At 48.6% G+C, this 20,217-nt stretch overlaps 3 protein-coding genes across 3 annotated transcripts in view; 1 reads left to right on the forward strand and 2 right to left on the reverse strand.

Annotated features, from left to right (window-relative positions):
* The window catches only part of LOC106812169 (oxysterol-binding protein-related protein 6-like), a 14,111-nt gene extending 14,004 nt beyond the window's left edge, over nucleotides 1-107 (forward strand). The window contains exon 11 of the mRNA XM_014815988.1: nucleotides 20-107. Coding sequence (XP_014671474.1) covers nucleotides 20-107 — 88 coding nt within the window. The remainder of the gene's footprint in view (nucleotides 1-19) is intronic.
* Nucleotides 108-4,252: 4,145 nt separating this feature from the next.
* On the reverse strand, nucleotides 4,253-4,621 carry LOC106812170. Its single transcript, XM_014815989.1, has one exon. It carries the CDS (start codon nucleotides 4,619-4,621, stop codon nucleotides 4,253-4,255), a length of 369 nt encoding a protein of 122 aa, XP_014671475.1.
* Nucleotides 4,622-17,329: 12,708 nt separating this feature from the next.
* Nucleotides 17,330-18,529, reverse strand: LOC106812171 (oxytocin receptor-like). The gene is made up of 2 exons (XM_014815990.1): nucleotides 18,206-18,529; nucleotides 17,330-18,109 (listed from the first exon to the last, which is right to left on the reverse strand). Exons 1-2 carry the CDS (start codon nucleotides 18,527-18,529, stop codon nucleotides 17,330-17,332), a joined length of 1,104 nt encoding a protein of 367 aa, XP_014671476.1.
* Between the last annotated feature and the right edge of the window lie 1,688 nt (nucleotides 18,530-20,217).

Here is a 20,217-nt window from a genome sequence, read left to right on the forward strand (position 1 = left end):
TGGTTGACACCGGTGACAGCGTGGCTGACACGGATGACAGCGTGGCTGACACGGATGACAGCTTGGTTGACACGGGAGACAGGGTAGTTGAGACGGTGCCAGGATAGGTTACACCCCGAGAGCATGGTTGACACGGCGACAGCGGCTATTACAGGTTGATTGACACGCCGACACGCAGCATGGACTATTCAACAGGACAGGACAACGCAGCGGGAAGCGGGCAGGTGTGGTGGGTCTGTTGTTCTCTACAGACGGGAGCGCGATCCAAGACGGATAGATCACATACATAGATATGTCATGTCCCACTGAGAAAGAGGTTTCTTTGACAGCCATTGTGCGTGTGCAATACTTTTATTTACCACCCCCCCCCCATCCTCTCTAGCTAAGTTATTTGTACGTAACGGGATCTGTGTGGGGGAATGTTTTTAACGTAGAAGTATCCCGTCCATTTACAGCCGCCCGTGTAGTAGGAACGCGCTCTCATCTGATGCTAGTGTGACGTAGTCAAATATGTACTGTCGTCTGTTGCTAGTGACGTATGCAAATAGGCGCTCTCGTCTGCTGCTAGTGACGTATGCAAATATGCGCTCTCGTCTGCTGCTAGTGACGTATGCAAATATGCGCTTCCGTCTACTGCAAAATTATGTAGTCGAATATGCACCTTCGTGTGTCGCTAGTGACGTAGAATATACGCTGTCGGCTGCTACTGCTGCTACTAGTGACGTAGGCAATCGGAATTCGGCCGAGAATCCGACTCTTGGCGTATGTTAGCTAACCGGCTATTTGATTTTTTTGCCGCTCTCTAAAACACCCGTATCGAATAATGCATACGTCGAGCCCGCTCAAGTTACTGTGATGACGTTCAGTTTCCAACTGCTGTATTTAGGTGAGCGTATGAAATTGCCACTGTTGAAAATAAAACGACCGTTTGAGAATTCGTTTATTCAAGACAACGCGTTTATTTCCATCTATCTGCTTCTCTCGCACTTTAATGAAAAATCACACGACCCAACCGGGTTGCGGGGCGCATCACAGACCACGTGATACACGGGGCATCGTTGATAATAGACTGGCCCGGCGTTCAGTAAGAGGATTCACGATTAGGGTGTAGTATTGGGCGCGTTTGTTACGTATGGGCGCCGGGAGCCGTCTACATTAAGCACGATGTGATATAGCTCGTAAACGAGTGGATTGAGTAGCGATTGTTTGCGTGATGAGCAGTGAAGGGTGCGCGTGTGCTCCCACGGTAATTTATGGCAATGATGGATCACTAATGCGCTTCATAAACATGCACGCACGCACGCAAGCATACAGGAACGTGCGAACGCACAACACAGACGCACGCACGCACGCACGTTCACATACATACAAACAACTAACAAGAGTCTATAATAGAAAAGAATAGAATGTTATATTATTAGCTCTTGATATATATATATACATTTATACCTTATGATTCTCGTTTCAAGTTATTGATTCCTACTCAGGCTAATTGAGTGTGGGGTTGCTATGATGACAACTGATTTGCAAAGTTTGTCTGATTTACTGGTATAATAACAGCTGGTATAAACTACTTGACATATAATCTATGTAAACGAGTAAAATGACTGCAAGGGTATAAGTTAGAGTACAATGCTTCTATATTAAATTGCGCGTGGCATGTTTATATATATCGTGGAACGACTTGACTACTTGACTAACCGCCCGCATGTTATGGTTTTATTCGTAGTAACGTGTTAGGGTCATGAGGTGTTACTCGATTTAAAATGTTCGATTTTGTATATTATAAACAAGTTGCAGGGTTTTATTTAGTAGTTCGTTAGTGCATGCCCATTGGTAAGGCGCAATTAAACTTTGTAGATTGTCACTAGATTGTATTTCTTACCGGAATACGCCACCAAAGGGCTGCAGGTAGGCCCTCTATTCCATCGGTGGGATAGAATCGGTGATTAGTAGTCGGTCTCTGGGAATCGGTATACTTAATTGTTAACAAACGCTCTGGTTTTGAATTTATAATACGGGTACTCCTCGTGTAGTGTTGCTGTGGTGTGTATTGCTATAGTTGCGGAACGTGCCTGTTAAAATGTCTATCGCAATGCTTTGGTACTTGCGCCATTTTGTAGCCATCTAAACACCTAACTGCTGTCAAATATATGTCACAACATATATATACATGTAATGATATATGTATAATTGATATAGCCATGAGCATATCTATAGTGTTGTTGTGTTCGTGCTGCTAGGTTATAAAGCAGTGCTGGGCCATGAGTGGGCGTGTGTGACAGACGCTTGTTCGCGTTCTTACTCGTTCCCACTTTTACTCCTGCAGCTAAAAAATTCTTTTATAACTGTTTTTAATGTGGATAATCTCTTTTGATTATTATTTTATCGATTTAATTGCGTCCTAAGTAATTGTGTTTAATTTCTCCGTTATATATGTTTATTAAACGTTATATATCAAAAGTACACATTGAACACATGTATTCATGATGTACATCTGGTGTACATTATTGTATGTGTGGAACTACCAGTCCACCCTAACTATATATTACTATATATTACTATATGTAGTTTGGGGCGCGGTAACTTGATGCGCGTCATTTCTTATAAATTCGCATATTTTACTATTTGGGGAATGATTAGATGATGTTACACGAGGAGTACCTGTATATAGCAGCTTCTGTTGGATACAACAAACATCCAATGTTGGATACAACAAAAATCCAGATACAACAAAAATCCAATGTTGGATACAACGAAATATCCCGAATTTGTCATAATATGTAAACATGTAGTCACTAATGGTAATCGTCACGAGGTGGTTACACATAATGGCAGAGGCCAGCACTACGGAAGAGTGATTCAGTCCACATACACACGCACACACGAGTAGTTAAGTTATTATTAGACCTCACTATTCGGGGTTGTGGTGAAGTAAGGAGTAACCCACTGCCAAGAGATTCCTTGTTAGTGCTCGATCCCCATCCCCACCCACACCCTACCTTGATCTTTGCGGGTATCACATTTGAATTTATGATATCGACACTAGTCATTTCTAGGTGCAGTTTTATTCGGTGGGTGATAAATGATTCGGAGAAGGATCGCTGTGTGTGTGAGTATATGTGAAGATTATGTGGCAGGGTTTCATAAATGATCGAGTGTTTGTTGAGATGTCACGACACTCTTGACGATTGCGTACCTGTTCAAACATGTGATGTGTGCTTGTATGTTACCGCTATAAACTCCATCTCGCGGAGGGTGTCTTCCGATATGGCTTCATGGGGGGAAAACCTACATTACCTGCTCTCAGTCAAGTCATATTCTGAAAATCCATTAGTCTAAAAGTAGTAAACGTGAGTGGATTGAAATTTGGGAAATGGATTTGCAGAGTACTTTGTAACCGTAATCATAACCACTGTTAATTTACAACTCGCGTGTGTTTTTATGGTGTCGAACAGAAAGCGAGAATCGCGTGATATCACCTCGATATTATCACCTCGCGTTATGACATTTATCTATAGGTGCGTCTCTGTGGGACTGCCTGATCAGTGAGCTGTGTGGAGTGTGAGTTGGGTGACTGTACGTATATACCGTATTGAACATATCTATGCATAAATACATATATTAGATATACACTGCAGTATATGTATATATATATATATATATATATATATAATATATATATACATATATATAGTATATATGTAACGTATTATATATAATACGTGTACATCTATATAATGGATATATTGCATATGGATATGTGCCCCACGATTGCCGGTGGCACACGTCGTGAATCAGTATCTGTCACAGGTAAATACGTCCAGCTTTGACACAGAGTAACGGGACACTGGTTCGGTCCTCACTCTTCACAAGCAGCAGATCATGATGAGATCACGAAGATTTCTCTGACAGTAGTCGGTTATATGTATATACATGATTATATATATATATATTATATATATATATATATATATATATATAATGTGTGTGTCTGTGTGTGTAATGTAATATATATATAAACATATATATATCATTATATATATATATATATATACTATATATATATATATACTTCGCGTTGTAACGTTCTTTGATATTCTAATTTATATTAGAATACGTGAAATGACGCCGATGGCAGGGTTACCTGGCTCGTACTACCTGTTGTTTTTAGACCCTGGGAACCTCTACCGAGCAGTTCCAGACACCTGCCACCTTACTCATGCACTAAGTTCGCTAGTGCTAACTCTGATTATTCATCAGTACAGCTGGTGACAGCGTGAGTGCATGCCGATGAGCGTGGTTGTTGCTGTGACAGCGTGGTGGACACTGTCACAGTGTGATTGACACCGGAGACAGCGTGGTTGACACCGGTGACAACGTTGTTGACAGCATGGTTAACACCGGTGACAGCGTGGTTGACACCGGTGACAGCGTGGGTGACACCGGTGGCAGCGTTGTTGACACCGGTGGGCAGCGTGTTGACACGGTGACAGCTGTGTTGACACACTGCGTGGTTTGACACCGGTGACTGCGTGGTTGACACCGGTGACAGCGTGGTTGACACCAGTGACAGCGTGGTTGACACCAGTGACAGCGTGGTTGACACCGGTGACAGCATGGTTGACACCGGTGGCAGCGTGGCTGACACCGGTGACAGCTTGGTTGACACCGGTGACAGCGTGGCTGACACGGATGACAGCTTGGTTGACACGGGAGACAGCTTGGTTGACACGGAGACAGGGTAGTCTGAGAGCGTGCCAGATAGGTTACACCCGAGGAGCATGGTTACACGCGACAGCGCTAATTACAGGTTGATTGACAGCGCCGACACGCAGCTATGGACATTCAACAGACAGGACAACGCAGCGGGAACGGGCAGGTGTGGTGGTCGTTGTTCTCTACAGACGGGAGGGCGCGATCCAAGATCGGATAGATCACATACATAAGATATGTCATGTCGCCGCTGAGAAAGAGGTTCTTGACAGCCATTGTGCCGTGTGCAATACTTTTAATTACCCCCGCCCCCCCATCCTCTCTAGCTAAGTTTTTGTAGCGTAACGGATTCTGTGTGGGGGAATGTTTTAACAGTGAGAAGTATCCCGTCCATTTAACAGCCGCCCCGTGTAGTAGGAAACGCGCTCTCATCTGATGCTAGTGTGACGTAGTCAATATGTACTGTCGTCGCTGTTGCTGAGACGGAGCAAATATGCACGCTCTTCTGTCTGAGTAACTAAGTGAGCAATAATCAAATATGCGTCTCGTTGCACTGGCTAGTTGACGTAATGCATAATTAGACGGCTTCCGCTACTGCAACATTAATTAGATCGAAATGCTACCCTTCGTGTGTTCGCGTAGCCTCCACGTAGAATAATACGCTGTCGCTTGCTTCATCTAGTGACGTGGCAATCGAATTACGGCGGAGAAATACCCACTCTTGGCGTATGAATAAGCTAACCTGGTCAGCGTATTTACGATTGTGACAACTGAGCTTCTAAAAGCACCGCGTATCCGCGAAATAATGCAATACGTCGAGCACCGCCAAATTCACTGTGAATGGACGTCCTTCAGTTTCGCAACTGCGTAATTTAGGCTGAGCGTATGAAGATTGAACACTGATTTGAGAGAGAATAAACAGCAACCGATTTGAGAATCGTTATCACGACAACGACGTTTATTTCATACTATCTGCTACTTCTCGCACTTTAATAGAAAATCACACGACCCAACACCGGATTTTTGCTGGGCGCATCACAGACCACGTGATACACGGGGGCATCGTTGATAAATAGACTGGCCCGGCGTTCAGAATAGAGGATTGCATGGATTGGGTGTAAGTATTGGGCGCGTTTGTTACGTATGGACGCGGGAGCCCGTCTACATTCAGCACGAGTAAATATCAGCTACGTAAACGAAGGTGGATTGAGTTAGCGATTGTTTGCGTATTGAGGCAGTGAAGGGTGCGCCGTGTGCTCGCCAGGTAATTGTATGGCAATGATGGATCACTAATGGCGCTTCATGAAAACATGCACGCACGCACGCAAGCATACAGGAACGTGCGAACGCACAACACAGACGCACGCAACGCCACGCACGTGTCACATACATACTTAACAACTAACAAATAACTATCAGAGAATGAATAGGAATCCATTGGGGAGGGGCAAAATAATAATAGCCGTAGGCCTGTACAAGGGGGGGGAGAGTACTAATAGAGAGAAAAGAATAGAATTGAATAGAATTTTCTATTATGGACTTATATGATACTAACAACATCAACCCACGCACACACATGCTATACATACATAGTTGGTATAATTACTACATATATTAACTAAGATAGCGATAACATAAGTAGGGATTGTGTGATGAGCAACGAAGGGCGCACGCACGCACGCACGCACGCACGCACGCACGCACGACAGCACAACAGCACACACCACACAAAGTCGAACTCTAAAATTTACTTTATGCGCTCATCTACACTAACTATATCTCAGCCGATAGCGGAGTGATCTTATCCAGGCAATAGATTAAGAGTCCTGAATGTTAGTTTTGTGACTTGCGAAATGTCGATGTGACGACTTCGCCAACTTATCATGATAAGACAAAAGTGAGATATAAGTTAGATAAATGAAATGTGGAGAAAAGCAGAAGACGCCAAGGGCCCGAGAACTGCCGACTTAACTAGCAACACATAATCTTATTCACATGCAGAGACACCAACCAACTCACACACATCACGCACGCACAGCTGGCGGCGCGCGCGCACTATCACCAGTACACCACCCACACACATGACACGCACCACACACACGCAACGCGCTGGCGAACACATCACACCAAAACATTAAAAGACCCATAATGCGACGCACGCGCGCTGAAACAGCTACACAAACCAAAACACACACCCAAACATAGTCAGTCACAGCCGCGACCGAGAAACTATCACACTACTCTCACACACATGCGAGCAATTGCGATCTCACACACACACACCATCACCACACACGAGCAAGCCTATCTCAAAGCACACATCACACAGCCACACGCGCACACCCACACACACAACCCACACACACCCACACTAGCGCTGCCGCCCTTCGCGGTGCGCTCCCGAGCCCCGACCATACAGCTCTCTTTGAGTGTGCGAGACAATTTCTGACCTTTGCGAATATATGAATATATGAGTCAAATACGACGACCTGCGAAAAAATATAATGAATAGGATGCGTTTAGTGCGCATGCGCACTTTGCATAGAAGCCATGCGAGCGTGAAGCAACAACAAAGAGGAGCGGCGACGAGCGAGAACACAAGCCAGGGCGTCTGACATTCATTATCGATGGGGATGCAGAGGTAGATGGGGCAGCTGCATTAATGCACACGGGGAAGCTGGTCAGCGTATGCGGAGATAAAGTCAGAATTAGTCCTGCTACTTAGAGGTAAAGCAACGCGCTGGCCGAGCGGCCGAAATGATAAATCTGCGTTCACCGACCCCCCCCCGCGCCCCCCGACCCCCCCCCCCACCCTGCGGCCCCTCCCGCCCCCCCACCAACCCACGGCAACCGAAGCCCGCCCCCACCCCCAGGAGCCCCCCGAAACCCCCCCCCCCCCCCCCCTGTCGTACCGCGTGTGCGGCATTGTGCATGAGCAACGCCAACAGCTGATTACGGCTCGTAAACGTGACCTAGCACGGCGCCAATGCTACAGTTAGGAGTTGCGAGTTGCAGTTCTTCGCTGTCATGTGCAATAAATGCCTCCAGATGGCGCAGCGGCGGCCGCTGGGTGCTGTGACGGCGGAATGCAGTCGGCGGCGGCGGTCCGTAATACACTTACTTCGGCGCGGCATCCAGTAGCGCTACGACTCGTGCGCAGAGTCGCCGACACGCAGCTCGATTAGCAGCAGACCGGAAGTCGTCTGCTGCTGCGACCGGACGTCCGTCTCTCCAAGTGCCGCTCTCGTTCGTCTCCTCCTCTCGCACGACGCCGGCGGCAGTCTCCCTTCGCGCTCCCGGCGCGGCCCTCAAACAAAATCTTCCTTCAGCCAGACCGTCTTCGCAGCTGTAGACTCCCGCCGCGTCCTCCGCCCTCGGCTTGTTGTTGCGACCCTCGCTCGCGCGTGCGCTAGTTGCGCGGCCCGCCACCGCGGCGCTGCAGTCGGACAGGTGTGAGGAGACGTGCGCGGTGCGCGTAACGCCCCCTGGCGGCGCGGCGTTGCGCGTCTACCGCGTCCGCACAGCTGTGCGATCCCCGGCACGAGGTTGCCGCTGAAGAACAGATAGACCACGGTTCGTGCAGGCGTTCAGGTTGCCTAGCCAACATCATGATGGTCGTCGCTCGACTGCGAAGAAACAAAGGAACATGCGCGTGAGTAGCGAAACTAATTGGTAATGCCTATCCCACGGCGTGTGGGAGTGACCGCAAGTGTGGCACAACTAGTGTTGGATATGTTAGGATTAGGTAGGTCAGGTTAGGGTAGGTTAGGGTAGTTAGGATTAGGGTTAGGTTAGGATAGATTAGGTTACGGTGGTTAGGATTAGGGTTAGGGTTAGGGTTTTGCCATCATGATATCTGTCCCCACACCATAGATTAATTTTTGTGATCACAATGCCTATATATAGCGCGGCGACAACATCATATATTTAGTGCGTAGTGTTAGTGTTGGCGGTGTTGGAGTGATGGTTACGCGTTAGTGTTAACGTTTTAACGCATCTCACGTTATTACGTTACCTCCCTCCAACCCCGTGGATAGGCAACACACCAAGCCTAATCGTAACGAGCGAAATGTACATAGTCTTGCATGAGGCGAACAGCATGCAGGCTTTCTCAGGATACAGATCTTTTATTCGATGCACAGCACAGTTACAATAGCTAGTCGTATCTCCCCCTTCACATCTCTCGCCTCGCCTACATCACTTCTATCCACCCCCACCCCGTTTCCTTTCTCCTCTTCGGCTTCTCCCTTATATGTATCGGGCGTGGCTTTTCGGTGGACACGTGTTCTCCCTTACACGCCGGCCCTCTCGCCTATCTGTCCTATTGGTTGGTCTTCGAACATTGATCGCTCAAGTGATCGTGGTCACTCTTATGTCATTTTGGAACGTGTCCAAATCCAACTTTCCGGTTCCTGGCTGGCGGCCAGGTATTCCTGGTTATTTCGTATCTGCAGGCGTTGCTTCCACTGTCTCGTGACAATGGCTAATTATATTGGCCGCACTATATGCGTGCTCTCCAATACTAATGCCTCCCGTGGCCCTCTAAAACTAATCACACCATATGTCTTCCCAAGGGTTACCAATACCCATAGCCTTATGGTGTCAATTATTCAATGTGCAGTAAGACGATTTTATAATCATCGCCTCTCAAACTAAGTTCTCTACCGCGCGTGTGCCACTGTCGCTTGTCCTCTACATTCCTACATTTCGGTATTAAATTTCACTCGCAGGAATTTGCATCGCTACATAATTACAGTTTGTCGCATCAGCGCTGTTGAAGGTGGAGTATCGTTCTTTCCCGCTCGCGAGATGTTCTCCCTCTATATAGATGCTATACCTACATGCTGACATTAGACTATAGATCAATCGACAGGGACTCTGTGGCTAGTTAAGATGCCGTGTTCCAATACGTGTTTCTGGTCGTTTTTTCTAAAGAAAAATACGAGTAGCCAGTCTAAATGTTGTATGTATATATGTAATAATAAATTGGAATAGTAACAGTAAGTTGTATCAAACGTGGTTGTATGTATAATATATCCATGCGACTGCGATGTGCGTGTTACTTCGACCATACGACCTACGCTCTGATTGGTCGCACAGCGAGCGCACATGCGCGTTACCGTTGCATTCTGCATACGCGCAAGTGTGTGTGGGGTGGGGGGAGGCCATTGTCAGGACGTTTATTAATTCTAAGATGAGTGTCTTTCATTCTACTACGTTGTCAGAAAACTCGAGATACCCATCAAGATACAGCGCAGCATACTAACTCTCATGTAAATGAAGTTTGAATACATAAATTATGACCTAAATTATGCCGCTGTTCGCGTTACAAAGATTCCCCACGTGCGTGTGTGTGTGTGTGTGTGTGTGTGTGTGTGTGTGTGTGTGTGTGTGTGCGTGCAAGCGTGCGTGTGTGCGCGCGTGCGTGCGAGGGGAAGCAATACGCGGTAATGCACCGTCAGCGCAGCGTAGCGGTTAACGACTGTTAACCGCACGTAGCGGTTAACGACTGTTGTTTTCACGTTTCCACGGCCTAATCGACTCATGTGGCGACCTTTAATTTAAGGTTATTCCGGCTGAAAGCTGCGACCACGCGATTACAAGAAAGATTGATGGCTATGGATACTAACTACTACTAGCTACTTACTAATACTACTAACTACTACTACTACTACTAGCTACTACTTACTACTATAGGCTACTACTTACTACTACTAGCGACTACTACTACTTAAGTACTACTGAGCTACTACTACTCAGCTGGACTACTACTACTACTACTACTACTACATACTACTACTACGTAACTTACTACGATACTATACTCACTACTACTACTACTGACTACTTACACTACTACTACTACTACTTACTGCTGCTGCGCTGCTGCTGCTGCTTGCTGCTGCGGCCTGCTACTAACTATTATTTTCCTATGTTGCGGCGCTGCTTATTACTGACTACACTAACTTACTACTCACGTACTAGCTACTAACTACTAACTACTACTACTACTACTACTGACTACTACTACTACTGACTACTACTACTACAACTACTACTACTGCTGTGCTGCTAGTACTACTTACCACTACTCACCTACTACTACTACACTACTACTTACTACTACTACTGCTACTACTGCGCTACTATTACTACTACTACTACTACTACTACTACTACTACTACTACTACCATGATTATTATTATTATTATTATTATTATTACTTGTTGCTGCGGCTGCTGCTTCGACTACTGTGCCTGTTTGCCGTCGCATGACGGCGTCGTAGCAATACTACTCGCCGATGACTGAGAACAATCGCCTGAACGATTGAACAGAGTTACGTGCAGCCACTGTCAAGCCGGTCCTCTCGGCTGTCTGCCGCCACTGACGCACGCAGGGAAGCGCACGCAGCAGCAGCAGCAGAGCAGCAGCGAGTAGGCAGCCGCGTGCAGCAGCAACATCTGGTTCAGTAGCAGCAGCTCAGTAGCAGCAGCAGCAGCAGTAGCAGCAGTAGGCAGCGAGCAGTACAGCAGCAAGCGAGCAAGCAACGATCTGCAGTAGTAGCTTTAGTAGCAGCGAAGCACCAGAAAACCTAAAAAAAAAAAACTAACAGCAGTAGTACTTATAGTAGTAGTAGTAGTAGTAGTAGTAGTAGTAGTAGTTTGGCTTTCTTTTTAGTAGCTAGTAAGTAGTAGTAAGTACAGTAGTAGTAGTAGTAGTCAGTGCAGTAGTAGTAGGTGGTAGTAGTATAATAGCGAGCAGCAGTAGTAGTAGCGTAGTAGTGTAGAGTAGTAGTACTTAGTAGTTAGTAGTAGTAGGTTAGTCAGTAGTAGTGAGTAGTTCAGTAGTAGTAGTGGTAGTAGTATAGCAAGCAGCAGCAACATAGGTAATTAATAGTAGTAGCAGCCGCCCAGGCAGCGCAGCAGCAGCCAGCAGCAGCAGCCGTAGTATAGTAGCGAGTAGTAGTACGTAGTAGTAGTAGCTTAGTTAGTAGTAATAAGCAAGCCAGCAGCCCAGCAACAACAACAGTGCAGCTAGCAGCAGCAGCAGCAGCGGAGTAGCAGTAGCAGTGCAGCAGCAGCAGCAGCAGCAGCAGCCAGCAGCAGCAGCAGCCATCAGCAGTAGCGGCAGCAGTATCAGCAGCTAAGCAAGCCAGCAGAATAAGTAGTTAGTAGGGGAGCAGCAGGCCCAGCAGCCAGCAGCCGGAGCCAGCAGGTAGTAGCAGGTAGTCGTAGTAGTAATCAGAGTAGTAGTTATGAGTAAGTTAGTAGTAGTATGTAGCTAGTAGTAGTATAGTAGAGTAGTAGTAGTAGTAGTAGCCAGCAGCAGCAGCCAGCAGCAGTATAGTAGCAATAGAACGTACCTAGGTCTCAGACAGCACGCGCATAACCGCCGGCGTCGCCAGTATCTACGCGCGGCGATAGCGCCCCCTCTATCGCGATTACTGTCGAATATATGGACGGCTTTAGGTATATAAACAGTTGTTAGCACGGGTGCCGCTTTCCTTCTTGCTCTCACATCACTCTCTATCTCTCTCCTCTCGTCTCTCTCTCTTCTCTCTCTCTCTCTCTCTTCTCTCTCTCGTCGTCTCTCTCGTCGCTTCTATTCTCCTCTCTTTCTCTTTCTCCTATTTTCTTCCTCTTCCTCTCTTCCTCACACACACAGCACACACACACACACACACACACACACACACACACACACACCACACGACACCACACAAACACACCACAGCAACACACACACACACAGCAAACAAACACCACCACACACACACACACACACACACACACACAACACACACTGTCTCTCATTCCATCGTTCTCTCCCTCTCTTTCCCATCTCCCTTCATCTTCCCCCGTCTCTAGCTCCTCTCTCTCTCTCTCTCTCTCTGCCTCTCGTCTCTCTTCTCTCTCTCTCTCTCTCTCTCTCTCTCTCTCTTTCTCTTCTCTCTCTCAATCCTGCTTTCTTGCTCTGTTTCACTCACTCTCTCGCGCACTGTCTCTCTCTCTCTCTCTCTCTTTCTTTGTTTATATGGATTAGCGTCATGCCATAGAGCTAATATTGTCGCCCCGCACACACACGCCCGGCCGCAAACATTTCCGCCGAATCTCGTCTGCCGAGCGTGGCACGGCGCGACGTGAAGCCAGATTTAGCGCGCGTACATTACCGTATCAGCCCGCCGTCGTCTGCTGGCTGCCGCCGCAGCGGTCACCGTGGCTATCATCGCCGCTTGCAGTCACTCACCACACGCCACGCTCCCACCGTCAGTCGTGGCTAGTCACCATCCCCCTCCGTGCTAGCGTCAAGACCTGCACCCGCTCCCACGATGTCCCACACACGCGCGCGCACACTCACGCGCGTACACATACGCACACACGCACACACGCACACACACACACACACCACACAACACACACACACACACACACACACACACACACAAAACACTGTCACCCGCCTCGTGCTATTCGATCAGCGACAAATTACACACGAGGAAGAATCGTACGCGACTGAAACTCGGAATTGGCAGCGAGCCAACGACGTCGGCGGCGTCGGCGACCGGAGCTCTCATCCCGATCAGCGAGATGAAGTCGGACAGCTTCTCGTCGGGCGCCGTGGCCACTCCAGCCGACGTTCAAGCGGCCGCAGCTGCTGACGCCGTGCGTTTGGCGTGCGCGCTGACGTATAAAGCAGTTGCTGGGAGTGACGGCGGATTTCCGCGCCGCGTAATAGGATTTGCCGAATTCGAATCGACGCGCGCGCGTATAGCGTATTTAAAAGCGTCTGCCGGGCGCGTCTTTACGTTTAGTCACGCGTGTTGCTGCGCGCTCGCGTGCATGTGCGCGTGACGTGTACGTGACGTTCGTGCACGCGTGCGTGCAGAGCAGCCCCGCTCGCATGCACGTACATCGCGACTTAGCTGCACGCGTCAAGCTACGCCCTTATTACATTCCTTCTCCCTCCTACTATCATTATCGCAGTTTAATTAAAACGATCTCATTGCGAGAATTTTGCTCAGAAACAAACTAAATATAGCTGAATACAGTCTCACCTGACAGCGAAATATTACTGATTTCACCAACACTTCAAAACACCAATATTTTAGCAGTTATAGCATAGAAAAATTGATTTGACCACATCATACCAGCAATACATTTTTTCGAGTCAGGACTTCAAAAATCACAAATGGCGTCTCAAACAAGCGAACAAATTTAAAACGAAGGGGCATCTATTTGTGTGTTGATAAGTATTCTCGCTGCGCTACGCAACGAGAATTTGATCCACTTCTCTCTCCGTCTTCGTTATAGTCTCTAGGACTTTTGAGACTAATATTTATGAGGTTACAACTTACACCTTGTTTGTATTACGTACTATGGCACCTCTGTGTTCCATCTGACCAAAAATATCTCCGGTGCAATTTTGGCATTTCTGTACCCTTGTTGACGTCTCGCGCTACCGCGAGATAGTCGCGAGCCATGACAGCTGAAAATCACAGAGAACGCCAAATTGTATCGTGCGATGATTTTGTCTTCTGGCATGCGTTCTAAGACATTTTATGTTATTTCAAACACATTACTGGTTACTCAAGCACACAACGGTAGGCATCATGAGAGTGAGAATAAAACACTAAAAAACGCTTGAAAACAACATACACGTCGCAATGATCGCTTTAATGTGTCGCGCGTTTTCTTACGGCTTCCGTGTCTCATACACACACGCGGCGCACGAACGCACGCACGCACATACAGACATATATATATATGTATATATATATATATATATATATAGTATATAATATATATATATATATGAAGAGCTTATTTGCAAACTGCCTATGCACATTTTTAAAATGAGTTTACACCACCGAATGTAAGTGTGTGAACATAGATACGTCGTGTAGAGTATTTTTTCTTTAAAAAAAACAGCCTACATCGATGCTTAAAAGAACCATCATAAATATATTTAGTTGTAATGCTGCCAAAATAGTCTATATCCATCTACACATTTTAACCAATGCTGAAAGCAATGTAAATGATTGTCAAATAATGTTTTTGTCGTTTTCTCTCATTTTTCCAAATTTTTGGCAAATAAGCTCTTCATATATATAAGCCAATTCAAAAATAGGTAAAGGGTGTTTTAAATTTTAATCAGCGAGCTCTTTCTCAGGCTGTCAGCTGAAAGCCCGAGGAAGAGAGATGTACTAAAAATTGTCAACAGCCTCTACGCGTCTATGAATTTGTATTTTTTATCTACATCGATTGTTCGTGTGTGATTTTGCATAATATATCAAGCACGCGTCTTTCACATGGCAAGTTTTCGTTACAACTAAGCTTCCCGTTGGCTTTCGCGCAATGTCGCCAATCTGTCTACTTATCAAATATTTCCTACGTGATTGACCGCCACCATAAGCGTCGTGCGAAACTTTCGCAATATTTCACACGCTATCACAGCTTTCCATAGACGTTTTGTACGGCATTCACGGCTCATACAATTGCCCACGTACGTTCCGTCTTCTTGACTGATGAAAATATACGCACACACACACACACAGACACACACACACACAACACACACACACACCACACACACACACACACACACACACCACACACACACACACACACACACATACACATACACATACACATACACATACACATACACACATGTATTTACGCATGCACGCGCACGCACACATATCAGTAATGAAATCGGACCTTTCTGAGCAATTCTCAGCGTTTCGCAGTGAAATTACTGTGATTGGGGATTTGCATAATGAAATAACAGCGCACTGCGTATAGACCGCGACATATAACAATTACGCAAATTATAAAACTCAGCACGTCACACATGCCATACACTCGAGCAGGGACGACGCGTAAGCACACTCTCGCTGCACGGCCCGCTCGAATAGGATAAAAGGCGGCAGCCCGTGAAAGCAGGGTCATAGCTACAATGGGCCGCTATGTGTTTGTCATTGTGGTGCGGTACCGAACAGCGGGATTTTATTTTATATTACGTCGGCCAACACGCAATATGTACATGCATGTACAATGTGGAGAGACGGGCCGCGATAAAGGCGGTGTGAATATATATTTTCTTATAAGAATCCCCATACTACCCAGTCGCTGAGCGGCCATGTTTGATGTCGCGTTTTGCGATGGTTCGCACGTTTTTCTATCTCTACGACGGGGGGGAATAGAGGAACGCATTCGAAAACGTTTTTTTGTTCGTCACAAACATTTCATTTTTCTCGGACAGCTAATAACCGGATCGCCCCTACAAAGCGTCTTTAACAACAGCCAAGACAAGGCAGGAATTCTCGAGCAGTTTTAGTGCTCTCCAGCAATGGGGTTAGCCGCTAGAAACAGTTGCCGCTGGAGGGCAGCACATCTGCAGAGGTGAAGATTATCCGCGTACCAGATGCACACCCGGATAGAGTGGGGGAAGTGGGTGTTTATTCTTTTGTGTGTGGTTGATGGAGTTATGTAATATGTTTATTGAGATTCACTGTGATATTAGTGTGCATATGAGAAGTGGGCTGTTTATTTCTTTGTGTGTGCTGAGGAGTTATGTAATATGTTTATTGAGATTCATGTATGTATGTACGTATATGTATGACCTGCAGAAGAGCCCCTACTGTCGTACACCACACTATATTCGCCGCTGACAATATATATGCGTTGCGTGCGGTGGTGTGCGCGTTCACGTCGTGTGCGTGCGTGCGTGCCGTGTGCACGTACACAGTCTGCCGTGCGTGGCCGTGCGAAAGTGCGTCGCGTCGTCTGCCGTGCCCGTGCCCGGCGTTGGTCATAGGCTACATGTACGTGCATGCGTGCGTGTGTGAGTGGGTTTTGATATTACACTTACTTAAAAGTGTGCTAGTATAGTCAGCCTCTCTGAAGTGATCGCTGCAGACTTTACGAAGGCTTTTTAACTTGGTTATATCGCTATGACGATACGATCGGCTATTCGTGATTCCTGTATCTTTCCAACTGACCGGTTGATTGCGCAATCGTTGTAACACCTCTAACTCCCGCTGCGCCACCTGCTGACAAAGCTAGCGGCTAACCCCATTAGCTGACCGTAGTTGATACAACTGTATCAGCCAGCAAACGTGGTGGCGGGATCACTAACATCGGAAATGTGTTCATTATGCTACTGTAGTTCTAAATGCACAAAGATAATCAAGGCTGATCGCCGGAAGCAAAAGCGTGCACATTAGTTAGTTTTTGTCAATAGAAAGACGGGAGCCATCAAAGCTGCCAGCCACCAAATGTGGCGACCACCAAAGATTGCAACCATCAAAGCTGCCAGCCACCAAATATGGCGACCACCAAAGTTTGCAACCACCAAAGAATGCAACCACCAACGATTGCAACCACCAAAGATGGCGACCAGCAAAGATGTCAACTACCAAAAATGACGACCAGCAAAGATGTCAACTACCAAAAATGACGACCAGCAAAGATGGCTTCCATCAGTGATGGCGACCACCAAAGATGGCGACCACCAAAGATTGCGACCATCAAAGATAGAGAACACCAAAGATAGCAACCATCAAAGATGGCGGCCAACGAAAATAGCAACCACTAAAGATGTCAACTCTCAAAGATGGCGGCCCCTAAAGATGGCGACCACCAAAGATGGCGACCATCGGAACCAGAACTTACCTGTGAGCGTCTTCACGGCGTGACGCTCGTCGACGACGAACCAGAGCGTCGTGAGGAAGAACGGCGTCCAGCAGACGACAAAACACAGCACGACGGCCAAAGTCATCTTCACCGTCTTCACCTTGGCGCGCGACAGCCGGTCCCTACCGCCGTGCCGGCACGCGGACGCACTCCCCCTGCTGTTACTGTTCTCCTCGTTACCGCCATGCCGGCACGCGGACGCGCCTTCTCTATCGGTACTGTTCTCTTGGTGACCGCCGTGCCGGCACGTGGATGCACCTTTTCTGTCGTTACTGTTCATCGCGTTACCGCCGTGCCGGCACACGGATGCACCACTTCTGTCGTTACTGTTCTTCTCGTTATCGCCGTGCCGGCACGCGCAAGCGCCCCCTCTGCTCTCACTCGCGGAAGCACCCCTCCTGTTGTTACTGTTGTGGGTAACGCCGTGCCGACAAGCGGACGCACTCCCGCTGCTGTTACTGTGCTCCTGCTTACCGCCGTGCCGGCACGTGCGCGCACTCCCTCTGCTGTTATCGCGGCTCTCCGTTCTAGGCGACGCACCGGAGGGAGACGGCGGCGGGGGCGCTGCGGCGGACGGCAGCAGCGTCGCGTGGAAGCGGCCCCAGACGACGACGCAGATCCACGTGTACATGACGGCGAGCAGCAGCGTCGGCAGCACGAACATGACGCAGCACGTCCACAGCACGTAGGCGAGCTTCGTCGTCGGCAGACGAAACCTCACGATGCAGTCCCTCTCCACTCCTCCTCCTCCTCCGCCCCCTCCACCCTCTCCTCCTCCTCCGCCGCTCACGTCGCGGTAGGAGAAGAGGAAGAGCTGTGGTAAGGAGAGAACGCCGGAGAGCAGCCAGGCGGCTGCGACGCGCGCATGCGCCATGCGCGGCGTCCACATCATGCTGACCAGCGGCCGGCAGATGACCGCCCAGCGGTCGGCTGCCATCACAAGCAGCACGTAGGTGGAGAGAAACATGCCGAACACCTGCGCAAACTTGACGAACTTGCAGAGGTCGTTGCCGCCCTGGAAGCGGTAGGTGACGTCCCAGGCGAGCTGCGGCAGCACGTTGAAGAAGGCGACGACCAGGTCGGCGACGCTCAGGTGCAGCATGAAGTAATGCATGCGCGACAGCGTCGGCCGGCGACGCAGCGCCGCCAGCACGCACGCGTTACCGACGACGGCGAGAAGAAAGATGGCCGCCAGAACGCAGATCTCGACCTTGGCGAGCTGCTCGTCTCTGCCGAGCGCGGCGGCGCCGGCAGCGGCACACACACACACACACACACACACACACACACACACACACACACACACACACACACACACACACACACACACAAAGAGCCGACGGACAAACACGGCCATCGCGTCACATCATTATCGACGGTGCGATGATGCAGCTCTAAGCAGCGTGGCGATAAATTCAGAATTAGTCGCTCTATCTAATAAGCAACGCGCTGCCGAGCGGCCGGGAATATAAATCTCGTTCACCGTCTGTCGTACCGCGTGTGCAATGTGCATGCACGCCAAAGTTGATTACGACTAGTAAACTGACGCTCACGGCGCCAAGCTACGAGTTAGGAGGTTGCGAGTTGCAGTTCTTCGCTGCTTATGTTGGCAATAAATGCCTCCAGATGGCGCAGCGGCGGCCGCTGGGTGCTGTGACGGGGGAATGCAGTCGGCGGGCGGCGGTCCCGTATACACTTACTTCGGCGGCATCCAGGTAGCGCTACGACTCGTGCGCAGAGTCGCCGACACGCAGCTCGATTAGCAGCAGACCGGAAGTCGTCTGCTGCTGCGACCGGACGTCCGTCTCTCCAAGTGCCGCTTCCGGTTCGTCCTCCTCCTCCTCGCACGACGCCGGCGGCAGTCTCCCTTCGCGCTCCCCGGCGGTCGGCTCAAACAAATCTTCCTTCAGCAGACCGTCTTCGCAGCTGTAGACTCCCGCCGCGTCCTCCGCCCTCGGCTTGTTGTTGTCGACCCTCGCTCGCCGCGTGCGGCTAGTTGCGCGGCCCGCCACCGCGGCGCTGCAGTCGGACAGGTGTGAGGAGACGGTGCGGGTGCGCGTAACGCCCCCTGGCGGCGCGGCGTTGGCGCGTCTACCGCGTCGGCACAGCTGCGCGATTCCCGGCACGAGGTTACCGCTGAAGAACAGATAGAGCCACGGGTTCGTGCAGGCGTTCAGGTTGCCTAGCAACATCATGATGGTCGTCGCCTCGACTGCGAAGAAACAAAGGAACATGCGCGTGAGTACGAAACTAATTGGGTAATGCTATTCCACGGGCGTGGAGGGAGGTGACCGCAATGTGGCAGCACTAGTGTTGGGATAGTGTTAGGATTAGGGTTAGGGTCAGGGTTAGGGTTAGGGTTAGGGTTAGGGTTAGGGTTAGGGTTAGGATTAGGGTTAGGGTCAGGGTTAGGGTTAGGGTTAGGGTTAGGGTTAGGATTAGGGTTAGGGTTAGGATTAGGATTAGGGTTACGGTTAGGGTTAGGATTAGGGTTAGGGTTAGGGTTTTTGCATCATGATATCTGTCCCCACACCATAGATTAATTTTTGTGGATCACAATGCCTATATATAGCGCGGCGACACATATATATTTAGTGTGAGTGTTAGTGTTGGCGGTGTTGGAGTGATGGTTACCGTTAGTGTTAACGTTTTGAACGTCATCGTCAACGTTATCACGTGACCTCCCTCCACGCCCGTGGGATAGCAACACCCCAACGTAACAAGCGAAATGTACATAGTCTTGCATGAGGCGAACAGCAGGCTTTCTCAGGATACAGATCTTTTATTCGATGCACAGCACAG

Source organism: Priapulus caudatus, unplaced genomic scaffold (assembly GCF_000485595.1).
Source record: "Priapulus caudatus unplaced genomic scaffold, Priapulus_caudatus-5.0.1 Scaffold615, whole genome shotgun sequence".
In the NCBI taxonomy this organism is placed as follows: Eukaryota; Metazoa; Priapulida; class Priapulimorpha; order Priapulimorphida; family Priapulidae; genus Priapulus; species Priapulus caudatus.